Source organism: Cydia fagiglandana, chromosome 19 (assembly GCF_963556715.1).
Source record: "Cydia fagiglandana chromosome 19, ilCydFagi1.1, whole genome shotgun sequence".
In the NCBI taxonomy this organism is placed as follows: Eukaryota; Metazoa; Arthropoda; class Insecta; order Lepidoptera; family Tortricidae; genus Cydia; species Cydia fagiglandana.
Window position 1 is genome coordinate 10,790,702 of NC_085950.1, and position 22,773 is coordinate 10,813,474.

The following is a 22,773-nucleotide window of genomic DNA, read 5'->3' on the forward strand; positions in this document are numbered from 1 at the left end:
AATATGTTTTGAATTTCAAACGTTTAATTGTTTCCACGACTACCAAATAACAATAAAAATACCTCTTGGAGGAATCGTTTTATGTTATTCGGAAAATTTGATCCATTTAATATTTTTGTTCCGTATTTCCTATGAGATTTCGTGAAGTTAGAAATCATTTAAAATGGGTCGCAAAGCCGATTTTAGTGTCGAAACTCGTGCTGTTATTGTAACTCTGTCAAATGAGGGCTACACGACGCGGAAAATCGCTGAAAAAATGAAGGTTTCTCAAACCGCTGTCGTGAGTACTTTGAAACGAAAACAAAAAACCGGTCTTAATTGCAGTCGATCTCGATCAGGTAGGCCAAAAGTCACGTCTAAAAGTGAAGACCAATTTATTTGCGTGCAGAGCAAACGCCAACGTACTCTAACTGCTCCAGAAATTTGCGAAGAACTCAACGCCACCCGAGAACAGCGAGTATCGGTTTCGACAGTGCAACGGCGTCTGCGAAACTATGGTCTAAAAGGTCGTATTGCTGCCAAAAAACCCTTGTTACGTAGTCAGAATAAAGTTAAGAGGTTGAAATGGGCCCAGAAACACAAAAACTGGACGTCTGAACAGTGGTCTAAAGTTTTATTTTCTGACGAATCGAAGTTTGAAATTTTTGGAGGGAGACGTCGTCAATATGTTCGACGACAAGTAGGCGAACGAATGATAAAGCAATGCGTGATGCCAACAGTGAAGCACGGTGGAGGATCAGTTATGGTCTGGGGATGCTTTGCGGGTGATAAAGTTGGTGATCTCGTGAGAGTCAATGGCATAATGGATAAGAAAATGTATCATAACATTTTGCAACGTCACGCTTTTCCATCTGGAAAACGGATTGTAGGCAGAGGTTTTGTTTTCCAACAAGACAACGATCCCAAGCATACGTCGAAGTTGTGCAAAAACTACATTTCATCCAAAGAGAACCAAAAATAATTAAAATATATGGATTGGCCTCCTCAATCGCCCGACCTCAATCCGATTGAGTTGTTATGGGATGAATTGGACAGGAGTGTGAGAAAAATGCGGCCAACTAATAAAGAACAGCTTTGGGAATACCTATACATTTGTTGGAATAAAATTTCGACATCAACACTGCAAAAACTAATTACGCGAATGCCGAAAGTGTGTATGGCAGCATTGAAAGCAAAAGGCGGATATTTTGAAGAGTCTAAAGTTGGCAAAAACTGATCTTTTTTATTTAATTGTGGTTTTAAATTAGAGAATTACCTTTAATTTATTATGTAATAAAAGATTATTAAATACTTTTATTAGTACATTGTGTTATAGCTTCATTTAACCGAATTTACAGAGTGAACTTAAACTTTTGACCGGTACTGTAATTCAATAATTATTAACAATTAACGAGCCTGATAAAAACTGCACGCTTGCTTCTGCGGAGTTCTTTCTAATGCTAACAATGAACTATATATGGATTTTTTTTGGCTTAGTAGATGGTTCGCGAGGTACAGCACACAGCCACTATACCTATGGATCAAATCTAATGTAACAGCTATGAGTAAAAAGTTATGAAGTTATGGAAAAAACTATCTTTACGTCGCTTTGGCTGCTAGGTAACTTGGGTATTGAAGAGATGTAGGTTCTTTCTGTGCTATACATTTAGAAACAAATCTATTGCGATTATCACACTGACGCCTCTCCGGTGTGTGAGCGAGACAGCGCTATATTCACTTATATAGCGACGTCTTTCTCTCACACCATCGCATCCAATGTCAAGGCCGCCTAACCTAACTGTTGCGAACATAAAAACCTCAACTCATTTTCACTTAACTTATATAAGATTTGTATGGTGTGTTGAGAATTTGAGTTCTATACAACTGAAGATTTGTTTAAGAATATACAATATTGTATGGAAATTTCTGGGAAGTTATGTCACTTTAAACCAGCGGTCGGCAACCTTTTAGCAGCCAAGCCACATAGCAGTTAACGAAGTGGACGCGGGCCGCACTTTGTTAATATTTATGACTTTATCAGACATTGTCATTTGTCAATATTACATAAAAAATAGCCAGGGAGGCTCGCGGGCCGCAAGTGAGAGGTTCGGGCCGCTGGTTGCCGACCGCTGCTTTAAACCATAGACAAGCGAATACTAAGACGTGTAAAGTAGTGCAACATTTAGACGCAAATTTTACCGCTGAAGTAGAAGGCACTGCACGGCTTTGCACACCAAGCTGCAAAAGTCCATGGCCGCTTTATGAAGGAATTCCATTCGTAATGTGTCCATGCAATTTTGCAGCTTGCCGCATACCACGCGGGAACTTAGTTGTCATGGCTATATTTTTCATTATTTTACGCAAACTTAGTACATCTTGTCTATGATTATTACTGAAATTCAGTTTATTTTGAAGTTAAAATAATTAAATAATGATCTATTGAGTGAATCACAAGCATTGCTGTGAAGTATAAACTTACAATTAAAAAGAAGTTTTAATTCCACAGCGTGCTAAAAGGCTATTTATATTGCTAAATGCACATTAAGAGCATTATACGTGATTTTATTTCAATATTCAAATACACACTCAAAAACATGATTCCATAAAATGCTTTAGAAAAGATAGTAAAGCAGACTTTCACTGTTGTATATGGATTTATAAAAAAAAAACACAATTCGGTGTTTTATGGTGTAAGCACAGAGTTTTAAAGTATGGTCGGCTAAGACAAAAATGTGACTTCACTGGAAGCCGCTTCGCACGCACACATACAAGTATAAGCCAATCACCGCTCGCCCTACATGTACAAATGTGTGCGTTGCGTGAACACAAGGAAATTGGCGTGTTATGAAATCATAGTTCGGTCTTAGCGTTCGTTTCTGTCTTACAAGTCTGTGGGTGTAAGTATCTTTTATATATTTTATTTCAAATATAATTTCATGTATACCCGAGACCATATTCCGAAGTTTTGAATTGTTGACGTCTTATTTTGTGAGTACAGTCGCCATCAGATATATAGGAGCGGCCAAGATGCTCACAAATATATGAACTCTATGTCAAAGCGTTAGAGTGCGTGTTCATATATTTTTGAGGGCCTCGGCCGCTCCGATATATCTGATGGCGACAGTACATTGCAAAACCATGCATAGACTGTTTGATCAGGTGATATTTTTGCCAATAAATGGGATATGCTCATAATATCACCTTTTAAAAGCTATATCATCAATATTTGATGAATATTGTCGACGTCGCTTTAACTAGTGTTTTGTGGCATGTAATCTTAGAGAAAATAACTTAGTGTGATGACATTTTGATTACCAAAGATAAACCGATCGTATAAGATGTGTAATGTCAAAGCCAATAAAATTCGTGCTTCGAATATGAAACTTTTTCCTATATTCTGTATCTTTAGGTATTTAAAAAATAGTAAACAAGATCTACCTTCAAATGGCTTCTTAAGCCAGTCGAGGGTAGATGAAAACATTACACGATCAAATAATGTAGGTTTAAGTCAGGTCGTTCAGTGACAGATCCAGGCGGTTTTGTATTTGGTTGGTTAACCAATAAATGTTATCTACCCGAAAATGTACAAATTATTTGTTTACTTTTATTTAAGTACCTAAACATACAGAGTATAGAGTTGATAATATTTATGCAATCAATTAATCTATAGATTCTTTAGTATTCTCTTTTATATTAACGCTATCTTAGTTATGGGTTTATTCATAAACGCGCTACAAGCCTCTATTAGTAATTAACGGTTGGTCTTAATCTGTCGTCTCAAGTTATGTATTAGCAGCACAGAATAAATAATAGTACTATAATTCGTTTTTTTTAGCATTAGAAAGAAGTTGAAAGAAGGTAAACGATCTTGACATGTCTTTTAATTGAAAAAGGCTTTTTAAAAATCAGTAACTATTACTTATGAAAGCAGAAGAATATAAATGATCGTATTAGATTCATAATTGTTACATATTTGCCGTAACTTATTTGACCGTAGTTCTGTAGAAAGCGACCAACTTTTTATTTTTGTCAAAGTGACTTGCACCCTAACTCAGTAGCATTGGTCGCTTTCTGCATTGATGAAAAATATTGAGTTGGTCGTTTTCTGCATAACTACGGTCATTTTTAAAATGTGTTTTTCAATTAAAAGACACATCAAGATTGTTTACCTTATTTCTAATGCTAAAAGAAACGAACTATAGGTACAGAAGGTTCACTCTCTAAAACGTGGCTATTACGACAGGTATGACCGCAAGGTGGCGCAAGCGCGAGCAGGTGTCCGTTCTATAGCGGTGCGCGGCAACTACTACTGTTAGACACCAAAACTGGTGTGGGCTGCAAGTACTTGTAGCGACGCGACGAAATCGCGGAGTGAGCCACGCCTGGTATTTGCAAGAAAGGGATAAAACATAACCAGGCGTGGCCCACTCCGCGATTTCGTCGCTTTGCTACAGGTAGCTAAAAGTCCATCCGTTCGACCGCAATTTTGGGGTTTGCCATAAGCCGCGCGTGGCGCTGTCGCCACCTAGCGGCCACATCTGTGCTGATCGCGACTGACGCGTTTTGTTAGAGTACCTAAGTCTTCTCTACCTAGTACTATTATTTATTCTGTGACATAACTAATAAAGGCTTCTAAAGCTTTATGAATAGGTTTAGTATCTAGCTTACAGTCCTCAATACTATTGTTTGACAGGGTCAAAACGTCAGGGGTACAAAACTGCCGGGGTCCCAGGGTCTGCAGGCGGGGAGAGGTCCGGAGGCTGCCGTTAGCCCTCTCGCTTGATGCTGGGCATCTGTGGGGGCGGCTCGGCTAGACCTTTCACCTGTAAATGCCCATTCATTAGGATTAAGTAAGAATCTGGAAAGGGGCTATTCATAAAATACGTCATTTCAAATGGAGGGGGGGAGGGGTATGGAGGATGATTTTAGGGGAAGGGGGGTCAAAATCGTTATAAATAGATAACGTAATTTATGAACGGGCTGTTCATAAATTACTAATTAATATATTATATAACAAAAATTACATCAAACTGTAAATTTGTATAAAACAAAATAAATAAAATGTTAAAGTACGGAACTGTGTTGGCGGAGAACGGAAGGGCTTAGTTGGACGGAAAAAATATCAAATGTTAGGGTTCTAGATAGGATTAACGAGAAATAAATATAGTAAAGATAGTAAAAAATAGAAAAGGAGTACTGGACATCTGCTAAGTTACGACATTTTCCTAAACATCATAGAAGGAAAAATAGGGGGAAAGAGAGGAAGAGGAAGACCGAGAATAAATGATTTTAACCAAATCAAAGAAAAGGTTCAGGTTGTGTCGTACCAGAAGGTTAAGGAGTTGGCAGAGGACCGGACGAGTTGGATATTGCTCCACCGACAAGAGCACAGCTCTTAAATATAAAGAAGAAGAGAGTAATAATGATGATACCTTGAGCTCATCCTGTGTGGACACGCGTAATCCATAATTCTTTGTCAAGGACAAACTATGACGTTTCTATCCATTGCCGTATATCTCAGGACGGGCCTTACGGGCACTAAACATGGTACTAGTTCAGCGGTGTATAGTTTGTAGATTTCTAACAGGCCCGACGGCTAATCCTTTGTCTACTTTTAAGTAAAACGTGCTACTTACCTGCAAAAGAGGGTCTTAATTATTCTAATTGGCACCTGAGCGCGGGCTAGTCCAACGCTCAAAAAACCAGTGTAGGTGCGCTTTCCGATAACGCGCCTTTACTGGCCCCATTCTTGCCCGTAAGGCCAGTCCTGAGATATACGTCAATGTTCCTATCAGAAATATCTAGGTATAGAGTAATGTTGATGATACCTTGAGGCGGGCGGCCGTCTTCAGGAAGGCTGGCAGCTGTTCTTGAGACACGTTCACCTCCCCCGTGTACATGAACTCCAGGATCGCTTATAAAGAAGAAGAAGAGAGTAATGATGATGATACCTTGAGGCGGGCGGCCGTCTTCAGGAAGGGTGGCAGCTGTTCTTGAGACACGTACACCTCCCCCGCGTACATGAACTCCAGAATTGCTTATAAAGAAGAAGAGAGTAATGATGATGATACCTTAAGGCGGGCGGCCGTCTTCAGGAAGGCTGGCAGCTGTTCTTGAGACACGTACACCTCCCCCGCGTACATGAACTCCAGGATTGCTTATAAAGAAGAAGAGAGTAATGATGATGATACCTTGAGGCGGGCGGCCGTCTTCAGGAAGGCTGGCAGCTGTTCTTGAGACACGTTCACCTCCCCCGCGTACATGAACTCCAGGATTGCTTATAAAAAAGAAGAGAGTAATGATGCTGATACCTTGAGGCGGGCGGCCGTCTTCAGGAAGGCTGGAAGCTGTTCTTGAGACACGTTCACCTCCCCCGCGTACATGAACTCCAGGATCGCTTATAAAGAAGAAGAAGAGAGTAATGATGCTGATACCTTGAGGCGGGCGGCCGTCTTCAGGAAGGCTGGCAGCTGTTCTTGAGACACGTTCACCTCCCCCGCGTACATGAACTCCAGGATCGCTTGCAGGTGCAGATACGACACGTCCTTCAGGATTATTATGGGGTGCTTCGATGGGTTCTCCTGTAACCATACACATGTTTACAACTATCTAATATTTGACTTGACACCTGGGTGCCTAGGCAAGATGCCCGTCGTTTGCGCCGTAGCGAATAATACGCTAATGTCTCTCTGTCGCACTATTACGGAAGAGAGAGATTTAGACATGGTGGCCCTTGAGTCAAAAAGTTTCTGTTATGCTCACATTTACGACCTGTACTCATGTAAATCATAAATATCGCAATTTTCTATGTGTGACTATTTATTTATAACTATACTAGTTTCTACTCGCGACTTTGTTTGCGTGATTGCTAAATCAATTGCGGATTGATAAAAGCTATCCTCACCTCAGGTCTCAAACTAACTCCATACCTAATAATAATAATAATTTAGCCTATATAGGTCCCACTGCTGGGCACAAGCCTCCTCTGAAGTACGAGAGGGTTTGGGTTATAGTTCTCACGCTGGTCTAATGCGGGTTGGGGACTTCATATACACCTTTGAATTTCTTCGCGGATGTAGGCAGGTGTCCTCACGATGTTCATGCCCTAATTTCATTTTAATCGGTTCAGTGGTTTAACCCTTAAATGCATGGTACGATGCAGCGTACATTACAAAAATATCTAATTTTATACATAATTAGATAAAATCTATTTATTCCTATATATCATTTAAATAGTAAAACCAATCCGTTTTCCGATTTTTTACTTAAATTAACGCAATATTTTAATTTATAAAAATTACATTCGTTTTAAGACGCAATGTCGGAAAATTTGAAAATATCCAGAGTGTGATGATTTTTAGTATGTGATTTTGGACGTTTTTTTTGGGGTTTGTAATTATTTAATATTTAAAAACTTTATCATAGGTGTATCCAAAATAGTGAATCTTTCTGATGGTAGTAAGATTTTTCATATATCTCTTCCTGATAATTATATATTTACATAAATATGATTTAGCCTATGCAACTTCTAAGACTGATTTCGCAGTGAAAATAGATGTTATAATTTTTTTATCATTTTTCCCATAATCAGCAAACAATTACGTAACACATATATTAATTTCGGGCAAAAAGAAAAATTCATGCATTTAAGGGTTAAGAGTGAAGAATTAACAGTCAGGCAGACAGTGGCGGATTTGCGGTCTTTGCCGCCCTAGGTCCCAGGCCCTGTAGCCGCCCCTTTCTCAGCACCCATCATAATGACTACATTTTGAGTTATTTTTTGTTATCATCAGAGAATTTTTTGTCACAATTTACCGCCCCTAATATCTTGCCGCCCTAGGCCCGGGCCTACTGGGCTTTACAGACAGAGACGAGTTGCGTTCGCATTTATAATATTATAGTAGGGATATTATATAAATCGTGTTCTAATACCCATACCCATAACACAAGGCTTATTGAGCTTACTGTGGGACTAGGTCCATCTGAATAAATTGTTCGATAACATTTTTTATTTATTTCCAGCTGCTATTACCAGTTGTTAAAACAAATGGGAATTGTAACAACAAATGTCTGAGTAAATATTAGACGCCACTGAAACAAATGTCCGTAATAGGTTGTGGTGATCTGCAGCATAAAATTAGTCGAGAAAAAACTACTGAAGACTGAAACAATCTAATGAAGAGAAACCGAAACACTTACGTAAACATAACATACATAATAACATTTGTGTCATATTACATTCATTGCATCCTGTGCATGTTTACACCTGCTATCACAATAAAATTATTTACAAGAGTTATTAGTTTTGTCAATAAAGACGTTTTTAAATGTTAAACGCATGCTAACTGATCTGGGGGACCCCGAAAGGATGACAGATTAACCAGTGGTAGGACTACCGACTAAAACCACCAAAAAATTGCGACCAATGCGCCGCGGGGTCACTATCAATATAGGCTAAAAGAATAGTAAAAGTTCATAACTTTGTCCGCATTGAAGTACTTAAAACATTCAGCCCGATTTTCATTTCTTTAGAGGATCATAATCCCCAAGTTTATATGTCCGGCTTTTCATTCTACAGGTAGCATGTTTCAATTTATTGAGCACATGAAATTTCGTGAGCACATGATTTTTTTTAAATCCAGTTTTTGATCAAACCCAATGGTTCCCAATGTCTATGGCTCAGGGCCACCAGTATATTTAGAAGATTGTACACCACTCACCTCTAGTAAGCTTTTAAAGTATGGACTACACGCTGAGAGCACCATTTTGTGTGCTTTGCATGTTTGGCCTTCACAAGCTAGGGTCACCTAAAAAACAATGAATAAGAAATATTAAAATTAAATATTACACTAAATATATCTCATTTATTTCTATATAGTAATGGTTTTATATCCATTTGTAATGCTTGGGATAAAAGTAAATCTTTAATTCATGGCATAGCGTAAATCTGCATTATTTACAAAACATATTTTGGTGGTATCTGTGCAAATACATACTTGAGTTTAATCTAGTTATTTAGGATTGTATTAAGAGCCATATGGCAATGTTTGAGTGCATGTCACAACATTGTATTGTTGTATAAATGATCTTATCATGACCTTTGACTCTAGTTTTAAGCACTAATATTCTAGTGTGTAAAAATTAGTGTTACAATAACATTAATTGCGTCATTTTTACTGATTTTATATTATACATATAAACAATAACATCATGAAGGTTTTTAATATGGAGAACATATCGAAATTTATAATCATAATCGAAATTTTGAAAGCTTCCAAGGATGAAAGTGTGTGAGGTTAAAAAGCCATATTTGTTTGTTTGTAATCAAAACAGCCATGGTGCTGACCATAACTTTGTTTACTCACGTCGGTGAAGCTTTTCTCGTCCCTTAAATGCCTGAACGAAGTCACCATATTCGTTTGAAAATCATTCCATTTCAGGAAAAACTGTTGATCGCCCATTTTGGATATAATTTCTAAATACCTGCAATGTAAACAATGTTTAGAAACACTATTAATCATAAATATCATGAAACTATACATGAAGTTAAGAAGATATAGGGTTATTGTTGTTAATACGATAGTGTTTGGTGTTCATGGTTTGTAATTGTTTCGGCAAAGGCCACCGAAAGAAATAGTGTACCTACGTCACTATGTGAAATGCTTACTGCATAGAAAACAAGCTTACCTATTATTTATTAGAACTATAGCCCTCAAACGAACTATCTCTATCCGTTCTACAAGGGCACAGCGTAATGTTTCGCAACTGTCTTTAAAAAGTTAAGCAATTGAAACTCAAAATGAAGACGCCGTATCGCATAAATTAGCGACTTCTTTCTATTTATGGAAGGTAGAGATGAGGAAAACAATCTTCATGTATTAAAAAGTGTCCCTCAAAAACATTAAATAGGCCGCGCCGCGGCGCCACTGTGCATCGCGAACCAATTTTTGACGGTCTTTTAGCCTTGTCGGTAGTGACCCCGCTTATGAAGCAGGAGGTCCCGGGTTCGAATCCCGATAAGAGTATTTATTAGCTTTTTATTATTTGTATTTGTAGGTATTTAATACTAATATATAAATTAATATTGATATACATATGTAAGTTGAAAAAGATAGAGAACAGAAATTGTGATGACCAGCATCACTGGAGGAGGCCTTCACCCTCACAGGAGGGGTTGTTGCAGAATAAATTACAAGAAAAAAATATAATTACTTACTACTTATTACATAACCAAGCATAATAGAACATTGATTTGAGGAATATTAAATATTATTGTAATACTAAACCTAATGTAAATTTAAGTTTATAATATTGTGTTTGTTTTACCGGCGAGAAATAAAAGGCTCTTTTTTGTTTTTCGTTTTTAATATTAATATAAAAGTAAAATATAAAAACACTTACAAAACAAAAAAAAAAACACCCGAACACATTTTTATATATGTATAATGTAGTGGCGGATTTGCAGTCTTTGCCGCCCTAGGCCCCAGGCCCTGTAGCCGCCCCTTTCTCAGCACCCATCATATTGACTACATTTTGAGTTATTTCTTGTTAACATCAGCGAATGTTTTGTCACAATTTGCCTGCATCTGACCCTTGATCCAGTCTCTAGGTGTTGGTCGAGACTCTTCGCTATGAGACCGTCCGCTGAGACGACTATCGCAACAATGATCGTCGAGTCAACATCCCACATGGCGGTAATCTCGTAATTGAGTTGGAAATCAAAACCTGAGTGTGCGCGCTGCGCGGTAGTTTTCAGCGAATGCGAGTTCTTAGTTCGGGGCGAACTATTAGTAATTAAGACAATAACTTGGCATTTTTCCTATTCATTTTAGTTTTGGTTTTGGCTGCGGCGTAACGTTTATTTTTATATTTTGCCAGAAAGTGGGCTCGCATAACTACGTACATATCGATAACATTTTTTAATATATGTTTGAAATGGTCGACACATCCAACTTTTATCAATGCTCCTTTTAGTCATTCTTGCGTAATTTCACTGATCGTCTCCATATTGGTTAAAGCTTTGCTTATTACTCTTAACATACATTTCTCTATCATTTTGGTCAGATTGAATAGATCGTCACTAGCATAAATTAACCCGCCGTATAAATCCATTTTATCGATTACGTCGTTTCTCACTAACAGTTTTCCCTCATTAGGACTCATTTGTATGAGTTTTAAACAATTATTGCATTTTACGATTTTTCGCAATTTGCGGACGATGTACCCAGCAATGTAAGACTGAACCGCGTCACTGGTTTATAGCCTCGTTGTAATCATGGTCTTCATAACCATGAATCAATGGTTACCAGATCCTTCGCTCCTAGTAAGTTCTTCAGCAAATCCTTGCCGGAAACATTACAACCGGGCGTATTAGGGAAAAACGAGACGCGAATCGGTAAACTTGTGCAAACATTTTGGGATCAGGGTGATCGTTTCCTCCACACGAATATCTCATGACGGAAAAAAATCCGAGACGACTATCGCAACAATGATCGTCGAGTCAACATCCCACGTGGCGGTAATCTCGTATATAAAGTATTAGTAGGTATCACTAGTGAGATTGAGTTGGAAATCAAAACCTGAGTGTGCGCAGTAGTTTTCAGCGAATACGAGTTCTTAGTTCGGGGCGAACTACTAGTAATTAAGACAATAACTTGGCATTTTTCCTGTTCATTTTAGTTTTGGTTTTGGCTGCGTCGTAACGTTTATTTTCATATTTTGCCAGAAAGTGGGCTCGCATAACTACGTACATATCGATAATTTTTTTTGATACTTGTTTGGAATGGTCGGCACATCCAACTTTTATCAATGTTTCTTTTTGTAATTCTTGCGTAATTTCACTGATCGTCTCCATATTGGTTAAAGCTTTGCTTATTGCTCTTAACACACATTTCTCTATCATTTTGGTCAGATTGAATAGATCGTCACTAGCATAAATTAACCCGCCGTATAAATCCATTTTATCGATTACGTCGTTTCTCATTAACATTTTTCCCTCATTGGGACTCATCTGTATGAGTTTCAAACAATTATTGCATTTTACGATTTTTCGCAATTTGCGGACGATGTACCCAGCAATGTAAGACTGCACCGCGTCACTGGTGACAGCCTCGTTGTAGTCATGGTCTTCATAACCATCAATCAATGGTTCACCATTATCTAGTATATGGTCGAGGCTTTCCAGCCATGCTTGCTTAGCCTCGTTTGAACCAGTTACCATATCCTTTGCTCCTAGTAAGTTCTTCAGCAAATCTTTGCCGGAAACGTTACAACCTTTCGGAGGGCGTATTAGGGAAAAACAAGACGCCAATCGGTAAACTTGTGCAAACATTTTGGGATCAGGGTGATCGTTTCCTCCACACGAATATCTCATGACGGAGAAAAATCTCTGAAAACAAGTCAAAATTATTATTCAATAAAAAATATAGGACCTCGGGTCTCAAACTATCTCCATAATTTTATCTAAATTGGTTCAGCGGTTTAAGCGTGAAGAGGTAACAGACACACTTTTGCATTTATAATAGTACTAATATTTGTATGGCTATGTTCGTTTTTTTAGCATTAGAAAGAAGGTAAGCGATAAAAAACGTCCACAGCCCAAAGTTACGCCTCATTTCAAAAGAATTAAACCCAAAAACACCAGGCAGAAATATATTGATGGGTACATTAAGTATATGGACTAGGTAGGAACTGTATCCTAAAAAAATATGTGCCACCTGTCATGCTTAACGGAGCTCTCTTAGACAGAGTACAGAGTTTCAAGTACCTAGGGCATATTGTTACTGCGGACCTCAAGGATGATGTGGATATGGAGCGGGAGCGGAGGGCGTTGTGCGTAAGGGCGAACATGTTGGCTCGCAGGTTTGCTCGTTGTAGTAGTGACGTGAAGATAACGCTTTTCAAAGCGTACTGCACGTCGCTGTACACGTGTGGCCTGTGGGCGGACTACACGCAAAGAGCGTACAACGCGCTCCGCGTCCAGTACAATAACGCATTCAGGGCGGTGTTGGGGCTGCCCCGCTACTGTAGCGCTTCGGGCATGTTCGCGGGGGCCCACACGGCCTGTTTTCACGCCACCATGCGCGTGCGCGCAGCTGCGCTGGTGCGGCGCGTGCGGGCCAGCGCCAACACTGTCCTGGCGATGATCGCAGATCGGCTTGACTGTCCTTCCTTATATTGTGCACTGTTGCAACAGGCATGTAAGGACAGGTGTAGGTTAGTTTTGTATGTATTGTTTTGTTTTTGTGTATATATTGTATATCATTATTCTTTAATGTGATTTGTAAATTTTTAAATTTTATTGTTAATTTTAGTAGATTATATTTAAATGTAATGTTATTAATGTTGTGTAATCAAAATGTAAATAATGTAAAAATATGAGTATAATTAGCTTGAATTAATGAATTTTAATTTATTTTTTATTTTTAAAAAGGCTTTCTGGACTTTCTCCAAAAGTAAGGCAGCATACATGATGCAGATTCCATATAAGCAGATTCATATTCATTGGATTACATAATTAGTAATTATTAATTACCTCCAACGGATCTTGAGATAGGGTTGCTGTCATCAAATACTTGTAATCACATGCAACATTCAGCATATCCAAAATTTCAAGTGTTGCCCGTAAAGTTACTTTTAATCCAGTTAACGTGCTCCTTGACACAGGTATTTTTTTTTCGAGCTTTTCCCAGTCTGCAAGGAATTCTAAAAATTCCTGGATCGCCTGAAAAAAGTATTTCTTCATTAAGTAAACAAGATTCAAAGCTATACAATGAAATATTAAGAGGAAAGGAGACGGCCGCTTCTCTACACAAAAGTATAGTCAGTAGTAGACATTTACAGATATTAGTAAGGAGCAAAAAATATATTCCATACAAATTTTTAAATGTTCCTAATTTTTATATTAAACTAAAAATTACAGTATAGGCTGTATAGGTGCCAAGGGATATATTCAGGTTGCGAGGCGGCGGCGGTTCCGGCATATTAACATTAACACATAATATTCACTACCAGCAACGCATAATTATATTAATTCTAATTATAATCGGCATAAAATATTCTTCACTATAAGAGGTATCTACTAACAAAAATACATTAAAAGGTTGGCTACTTCTGGTTTAAGGCACCGTCCGGCCGGTCTTTCTTTATGACGGTCTTCCCTTAAATGTTATAGTGAGTAGACGGACTTAGCTGATAGACGGTCTTCTCCGCATTGACCTTAATTTTAATCGCCAACTATTTCTTACCTTTCTTCGTCTGCAATTTTCATTCACGTACAGAGCATCTCTTGGTATACGCGAAGACATAGCTTGTATCAAATTGAATACAAGATCAATAAATTTTTGTGTTGCAGTTGAATCCTTCAATTCCTCGCAATAGGGTTGATAGTGAGCCATGGCGACCGAAATTTCGTGACCAAACACCTGTTTTTATAAGATTAATAATATTAGTTTTGATGAGCCGAAAGTCCTACGAAATAAATCCGGACAATCAATGAGAATTATTGATTATATTTATAGGTACATACTTCAGTTGCAAGAGGAACATTCATTACTTGAAAACCTTTCGGTTTCAAATGCGCTGGTGTTAACTTGTAAGCGATTTTTAAGTTAGGCTGACGATAATTCTCTTCCTCTAATACCGCTTCCCAATGTCTTTTTTTCACAGTTCCGTAAGGGGTCTGAAAAAAGAATATTACATTAGTTTGACTTCGTATTATCATTTTATACAAGGCGAAATTGTTATCTCTGACCAAACTCTGAGGGGTGAATATATATAGGTCATACTTAACAACTTATACTATGGGACCAGCCCCGAAATCGTGAAAAAAATCTGCTGTCTCATACATATTGCGGTGAATCAGTAGAGTCAATGTTTTCTATTAAACAGGCGATTTCTTTTTCGTGATTTCAGGGTTGGCTATAGTAAAAGTTGTTCAGTATGACCTACATATTCACCCCTCAGAGTTTGGTCAGATATAATAATTACACCTTGTATATTTTTAAAATTATCATTACTCATGCATTACTCTTAATTAACCTTGAACTCTTGTAGCTTATCATCCAAAGTAGATGTTCGAAAACATTTCACTAAATGATTAAAATCTGAAATCATCCATAACCGTCGTGAGCAGTCACAAGGGTGTTCACAGCTAACAATTAACTTTATTGGTCAAAATCAAAGTGATAATATTTTAAACGATGGAACCATAAATAGCTTGGCTTTTAAAAAGTATATCTACCCTGTTGACCTGTTTAATATAATAACCTACTTTTTAACAATACTTTTTACGATGTTTCAGTATTTCTCTTCGGTCTCATTATTTGTCAGAACTAGAAACATATAATAATGAGATTTGTAATGTAAAAAACTGCTTACATAAATGAAATTAAAAAAGCTTAAATTATCTAGAAATTGTTATAAAAAACAATCGTTAGTTTTGATATTATTCGGGAGAGAACTGCGGCATAATTTTAAACTTTCTAGTAGGTCAAGTGACTTAGCCGTCTTTGTAAAGGGCAGATGCTGTTTTTTTAAAGAATGAAGTTGGCCAGATATTACATTTAGGACACTACCATGATAAGCCATTTCAAAGGGAACGGCGGGCCGAAGTAAAGCTGCAGGACAGCAGAGCTTGGAGACGTACATATAGTTGTGTATTAAAAAGCAAACTAGCGGACCGCAAACACGATGTTGAGCTCTAAAGCCGTTCGAGGTCGAATAGCGTACTCTGCGAAACACCAACACCCTGTGTAGATAGAGGCCAAGGGCCGAGTACGCCCGAATAATCAAAATACTTATTATAAATAACAAACTCCATACGGTTGTAGACTCAACAAGTCGCACTTTCGTGGAAAAATGCAAAGGTCAAGCCGCAGGAGGGTCCGAGATCACATTGGTTAAATTTCAAGCTCTCTTAGTTCTCAAGTTAGGTCTTCTATGGAAGCGCAACGTGATCAGACAGACTGGGCCTTAAGCGTTTATGCGGATCTCGGCCTTTGGCCTCACTTAGCAAAGTTCTGCACTCTTACAGATTGATATTTGGCCTTGTACGGAAATGTGCCCCTATCTGAAGCTCTCCCGGGCCGTCGGCCTTGCTTTATAATACATTCGGCTATTGGTTCTTGTTTGAGGTCAGCTCCACTGAAGCTCAGTCTTTGACTTCGCACGATTGTGCCCGCTGCCAATAGTTAAAAGAAATTTTGAACACCTCATGCGGAGCTCGCCTTTCGGTATCGCTTGCATTTCGGCTTTGAAACAATTTAAGGTCTACTTTCCTGCGAAAGCTCGGCTTTCAGCCTTGCAGGAAGGCGCGCCATAATCGGACGCTCCGAGTTGCCTGCTCTTTCTTTGTGGAACTCGCAGAAAGGGGTGGGAATGGGACGCTCCTCTCCAGTTCTAGATGGTGTTGAACCATTGTTTCATGAACTTTCTGGATTTTTCTAAAGCTTGGCCTTTAAACGGTTACAAAGTTACAAGAAATTTCCCTGATACGGCCAACCCGTATTTTTAACTTAGCACAAGATTTGCTCCCGGTAGCAGATCTTTGTGAGACCCTCCTCATAAATATCTGCCCTCGGAGGGCTCGCTCTTGAGCTTTATTCAAGGACTATAAAAAGTTTTCAGTATGTTAATTAGCAGATAAGTTAGGCTTTAGATAAGTTTCAATGGGTCACCTGTCCAAAATGTTCCGCATTTATAAAATGTTGGAAATATGATGTATCTATCCGATATATTTACAATATTTGCCATGAAAAAAGAGACTACTTACGCTTACGCGATCCACAACCAACAGGATTCCCATGACATAGTGTCGGGTATAGGTAAGAAAGAACCTATACCCTGAAACTCTGTCAAACGGTCTAACGAAGTCGAAAGAATGGGACATACCTACATTCGTTTCAAAACATGAGAGTTATGATTTGAGAGCGTTTGTGTGCATATAACTTTTGGGCTGTGGGCTAAAAACATAAAAAGGTATCACATCTGTCATACAAAATTATTGTTCATTTCCTTCCAAACTGGTTCATTTCCTTCACCCGAAAATATTGGAAGAAATGGAGAGGAATGAATTGGAGTGGAATGAACTTTCGACGGTTTTTTTAAATTTCTTTATCGTCTTTAAGGCTAGAATGTCATCAAGTAAAAGTAATGAAGATATGCCAAACTGCTAACAGATTATTAACAAGGTGATTTTTTTTTGCAATATATAGCACCAAATTACTTAATGGATAGAAATGAGTAGTAACCGTGACAAAGTGCCTTTCCGGTGAGGAGAACCAAAATTACTCGTAAATCAAGAGCGCGAAACCTTCTTCGTTGACGTATTGCGGTAGACTAAGGTAGTAAAAACATGTAGCAATCACAGGTATTCGTGAATAAAGGCGCGTTTAGATTTGGCATGAGTGGCAATTTTTTAGAGTGAAAATGAAGTTTTTCGCGTGACAAAATTAAAAAGTGCGTTCTCTCTATGATAATTTAACTTTAAAAATACGTACCACGTACCATTATAATACTGATTATTTGCTTATTTATAAACAATAATGGAAAGTAGGGTTTATCTGCAAATAATAGTGTTTTTAAATTTTTGAAACCAATGGTACGCCATTTTATGCCGAGGGAAATGAATTTTTCGCATGTTTTTAATTTTTATTTAGTAGATCATTAGGTTTAGCTAAATTCCAAAACTGGCGCATTTTCCGTACCACATAAACATACCTTTTAAAAATAACCACATGTAAAAAATTATAATTTTAAGGCTTGATGTGGGCTCGGACACCAAATCGGCACGAAACGGTAGAACGACCCATAAGCGGGTGTGCGAATAAAAAACAACAGCTAAGTAAAGTGGTATCCAGACGGGACTGATCAAATCGGTTGATTTTATCAGAAATGAAATTGGCGTCAATCTCTAATTTTAGATTTATGGTGATATTAGAGCCCTCTACATTGAAAAAATCCAGAAATGGTATCCAGACTGGCCTCACAAATTGGTATTCTTGCATCTGCACTTCATTTTATCGGTAATATCGGTCATTATCGGCGGTTGAATTCGGCGAGCCAAATTGGTATTTATGCGTTAGAGGGAGCAAGTGATATTGCTACCTCATTCTACCGCATGGCAGCGTCCCTTGGCCTGGCCGGCGCTGGCCCATTATGTACAGGGGCCTTTAGATGTTCCCTATTATTTATTTATTTAATATGTTTTTGATAAAAAGCCGTAACAGACTACCGCACCATACCGCGACTTTAGTGCGGTGCGGCGCACGTATCGATAGTCGTAAGGTGGTCGCCGTACGTGCGTTAAGAGCCCCCTCCAGACTATGCGCGTGAATCGCGGGCGAAGCCGCGAACGCGAGTGTGGAGTCCAGAACGCAGACCTGCGAAATCGACTCCACACTCGCGTTCGCGGCTTCGCCCGCGATTCACGCGCATAGTCTGGAGGGGGCTAAGGATGTAGCTATAATTTGGAGCGTGAAAGAGATATTTTAACCGCACCATCAAGGTCGTGGCGCGGTGCGGTAGTCTGTTACGGCTTTAATGCCGGCTACATACGTAACGATAAATCGTTGCGATAAAACTGTGCAGTCCGATTGTCGATTATCGTAACGATTTGTCATACACACGGTTCGATTTATCTGCACAGTCGGACTGCACAGTCTTATCGCAACGATTTATCGTACGTATGTAGCCGGCATAAGACTTACCGTCCTCTTCAGACGCTTGCATTTATGTACAAGATTTGAAGCGCGCTGTTTTGCTTCTGCCATTTTTTGTAATAGAGTTGAAGTGGAATTACGGTTCTGCAAACGATTTCGTAATATTCGACAAGATTTACATCTTGGGTACTGTTGATTTCTTTCGTAAGTATCATCACCAAATAATCACTCCTTTACAAAATCTGAAAATTGATGAAATTATATATTAGATAAATTCGTTTTTATCTTTTATTATTCTCCTGTACCATTGTTTATGTATAAATAGTGCTTTAATCTACAGGTACCTACATAATAAGGGTTCTTAAAATACACATAAAAGTCGAGTTTTAATAGGATAGGTTCAAGAATTAAGACCTATTTAATGTACCGTTACATACAATATTTTGAATGACAAAAATGTTAAATAAAATCAAAGTTAGGCTTACGAGTTATCCTTTTATTTTAAATACAACTGTTACATTATGGTATATATATTCATAAGACAACTGCAAACAGTTGTATTATCGCCTACACCCATAGTACAAGCTTTGGGGCTAGGTTCCTCGTATTCGAAATGAAAAGTAGAGTGTTTAACTCGGGTGAATGGCATCATTTTAGCCTCGGACTATACTCTCACTGCGTTCATCCCTTGGTTAACAATCTACCAAAACTTACTTATTGTCGTCAATCTGAGTACCAACGCATAAAGGCCATCTTTCAACCGATTTTAAGTCTTCGGACCTCATGGCCATTGACGCCGGTGTTCCTCAGGGGTCTGTTCTCTCCGCAACCCTTTTCCTGCTCCACATTAACGACATGCTGCAACCCAGCATTGTAGGTTATGCAGATGACAGTACGGTTGTTGAGAGATATTTGGCTAGTGCAAGGGACAGCAGGGAGGATATACGTTCACAGAGAGAGGCCATGGTTGAGCGAATGAACTTGACCCTTAGTCTCGTTTCCCAGTGGGGTGATGACAATCTGGTCACGTTCAATGCCTCCAAAACGCAGGCGTGTCTATTTTCCGCTAAACGGAGTCCATTCGACCTGACTCCTTCTTTCCGGGGTGCATCTGTACCTATTACCGACAGCCTGGAACTCCTCGGCATGGAGCTGAGTTCAGTCCTCGGCTTCGGCAGCTTCATTGAGTCTAAAGCACAAACTGCGGCCAGAAAGCTGGGCGTCCTAAATAAGGTGAGGCGATACTTCACACCTGGACAGCTTCTAACACTTTACAAAGCTCAAGTCCGGTCGTGTATGGAGTATTGCAGCCACCTGTGGGATGGCTCAGCTAAATACCAACTCGCCGCTTTGGACTCAGTGGAGCGCAGAGCCAGGAGGATGATTGGCGACAAGAAGCTAACGGCTAAGCTTCAAACTTTGGCCCATCGGCGGAAAGTCGCCAGCCTGTCGGTATTCTACAGGTTGCACTTCGGGGAGTGTGCTCAAGAGCTACACGAGCTCATTCCACCGTCCCCATTCTACCATCGGACTTTTAGACGCACGGCCGGTTTCCATCCTTACTTGGTAGATATTCCGCCAATTCGCACTAAGCGCTTTGCTTCTACTTTCCTTATGCGCACTGCCAAGGAATGGAATTCCTTGCCGGCGTCTATATTTCCGTGCTCTTATAACCCGGCAACCTTCAAATCAAGAGTGAACAGGCACCTTCTGGGCGAGCTCGCTCCATCGTAGGCCACGTCTACGCCTCGGCTAGTCTGTGGCCATGAGTAAACCCATGCATAATAAAAAAAAAAAAAAAAAAAAAAAAAAAAAAAAAAAAAAAAAAAAAAAAAAAAAAAAAAAAAAAAAGATTTTAAGTAATCGTAGGTGTTGTCATATGAATTAATTTTCTCCTTTAGTGGCAATTGTTCATTATTGGGAAAAATTACCTGCAATTAAATAGCAATTATGTTTCGTTACAAATTCAAATCATGCCAACCGAATTTTATTGTTACATTAATAAACACTTACAGTGACAGTTAGATCATCGTTTAAACGTATATGATGTTTAATCTTCTGAGTTTTTGGATCCATTCGCATAAATACCAGCCCATTAGGATTTTCTGCATGTAGCCAAAAAGGCGGCAACAACGAAAATGCCCGAAACTTACTTTTAAAATTCTCTATTGGATTTATTGTTACATTAGTATCCTGATATTGACTAAACAATGGTTCCGCAAAGTCCTGTTGTATCATTTCATAATCCATTAAATTATTAGAATCATTTTGATCTTCTGATAATTCCTGTTGCTCGGCATTGATTTGTTGTTGCTGCTCGTCCTTAGGTTGATTGGGGTATGGTTCGAAAGATTCCTCTATGTGAATAGTATTGGCTTGGAGTTCATGTTCGGGAATGGGAATAAACTGATGCTCAATCGTGGGCACAGCTTCTTCCTTAAGCGTTTTTCTTTGTGTAGGAATATATTTGAGCTCTCCTTTAATAGTTAACTTTTCGTACATATTTATATTTTCTTCTTTAAAATGAAGATGGCAAATATAATCATTTGCTTTTAATGCAATTCCTAACGACTTTTTCCAACTTTCTAACCGTGCCGGAGTCTGAGAATTAATAGAAAAATGAAGAATTGTTGAAGTGAAATTGTGAATTTTATAAGAAAAATATAAAAATCACAATATAATATTTTATTAAATAACTAGCGACCGGCTTCGCACTATAGTTCGTTTTTTTTAGCATTAGAAATTAGGTAAACAATCTTGATGTCTTTTAATTGAAAAACACATTTTAAAAATAAGTTACGGCAAATATGTAACAATTATGAATCTAATACGATCATTTATATTCTTCTGCTTTCATCAGTAATAGTTTTTGAATTTTAAAAAGCGTTTTTCAATTAAAAGACATGTCAAAATCGCTTACCTTCTTGCAAGTTCTTTCTAATGCTAAAAAAAACGAACTATAGTCAACAAATTATATACGTAAACCTTCCTCAAGAATCACTCTATTGATAGGTGAAAACCGCATGAAAATCGAACTGAAACCGTCCAGTAGTTTGTTTATCGCAAAGATACATTCAAACCCACGAACAGACAGTCGCGGCGGAGGACTTTGTTTTATAAGGTGTAGTGAAAATTACATACTTACCGTTGGTTGGAAAAAAGATACGGATTTCGTAACATTTTTCTGTTTTTTCCTCTTACGCCCACTTTGGCAACTGTTTACGATGCAAACTTTTCCCATTTTTACTATAGAAAATATATCCTATAGCGGTGGATTTGCCCTAAAGCCCCACATTCACACTCCTACCTTGTAGGCCGCCTCGTAGTCGATAATACGATAATACGAGCCGTCCTACCGTTTAGCCGTTTGTAGGACGGCTCGTAGTCCGCAACCCCCATACACAATCCTACCCAACGAGGCGGACTACGAGGCGGCCTACAAGGTAGGAGTGTGAATGTGGGGCTTAAGGCCTGGTAAGCCCAGGCCCGAGGTGGCTAGATAACAGAGGTGGCAGTCTATATGATGCGTACTGAGACAGGGGCGGCTAGTTTTACTGCACAAGGAAATCCTAAATTAAATAAATCACTTTATGAAAATTTTTAATAAAATTTCAAAAAACTGACAGCGCACTTCACTCAGTCAATAAGGTCTAAATTCATGTTAGTTCCCGGTACTACCTACTAGCGCCACCGGAGAGATTTCGAACTATTCTTTAAGCTGACAGCTGGACACTTTTACAACCGTCTTATCATAAAAGATAGCTCTCCTTTACTTCTACACTCCATATTTCTATTTCTTAAAAATTCCTTCACTCACATATGGGGTGACCAACTCAAAACTATTTTTTACCATTATTTGCGAAATATTTATTTGTGAACTTTGACTTCTCGTATTTTATGCAAAATGACGTTAAAGTATTTTTTTGATGTTATAATTTGTTTAATTTTTTTATAAAAAAAGAAAAACCGAAAGTTTGGAAGAGTCCAACCTAACTGAACTGAGAAATATATAGGGTAATTGCGTCAGTTTTACCATCCAAGTGCCAGTTTCCATCCACTTGACGGATTGGCAAATAATACATTTCATTTTTAATTTGCTACTTGCGAAATATATTTTTTATGTAGATAGATGAAT

General features: G+C 38.5%; 1 protein-coding gene and 1 long non-coding RNA gene across 2 annotated transcripts in view; both read right to left on the reverse strand.

Moving 5' to 3' along the window:
• The window catches only part of LOC134673802 (uncharacterized), a 253,073-nt gene that overhangs the window by 111,812 nt on the left and 118,488 nt on the right, over positions 1 to 22,773 (reverse strand). The gene's annotated exons all lie outside the window — the stretch shown is intronic.
• LOC134674251 (longitudinals lacking protein-like) lies at positions 4,633 to 9,815 on the reverse strand. The gene is made up of 5 exons (XM_063532316.1): positions 9,667 to 9,815; positions 9,345 to 9,462; positions 8,700 to 8,786; positions 6,414 to 6,560; positions 4,633 to 4,802 (listed from the first exon to the last, which is right to left on the reverse strand). The coding sequence occupies exons 2-5, from the start codon at positions 9,438 to 9,440 to the stop codon at positions 4,746 to 4,748; spliced, it is 387 nt and encodes a 128-aa protein (XP_063388386.1). The 5' UTR covers positions 9,441 to 9,462; positions 9,667 to 9,815; the 3' UTR covers positions 4,633 to 4,745.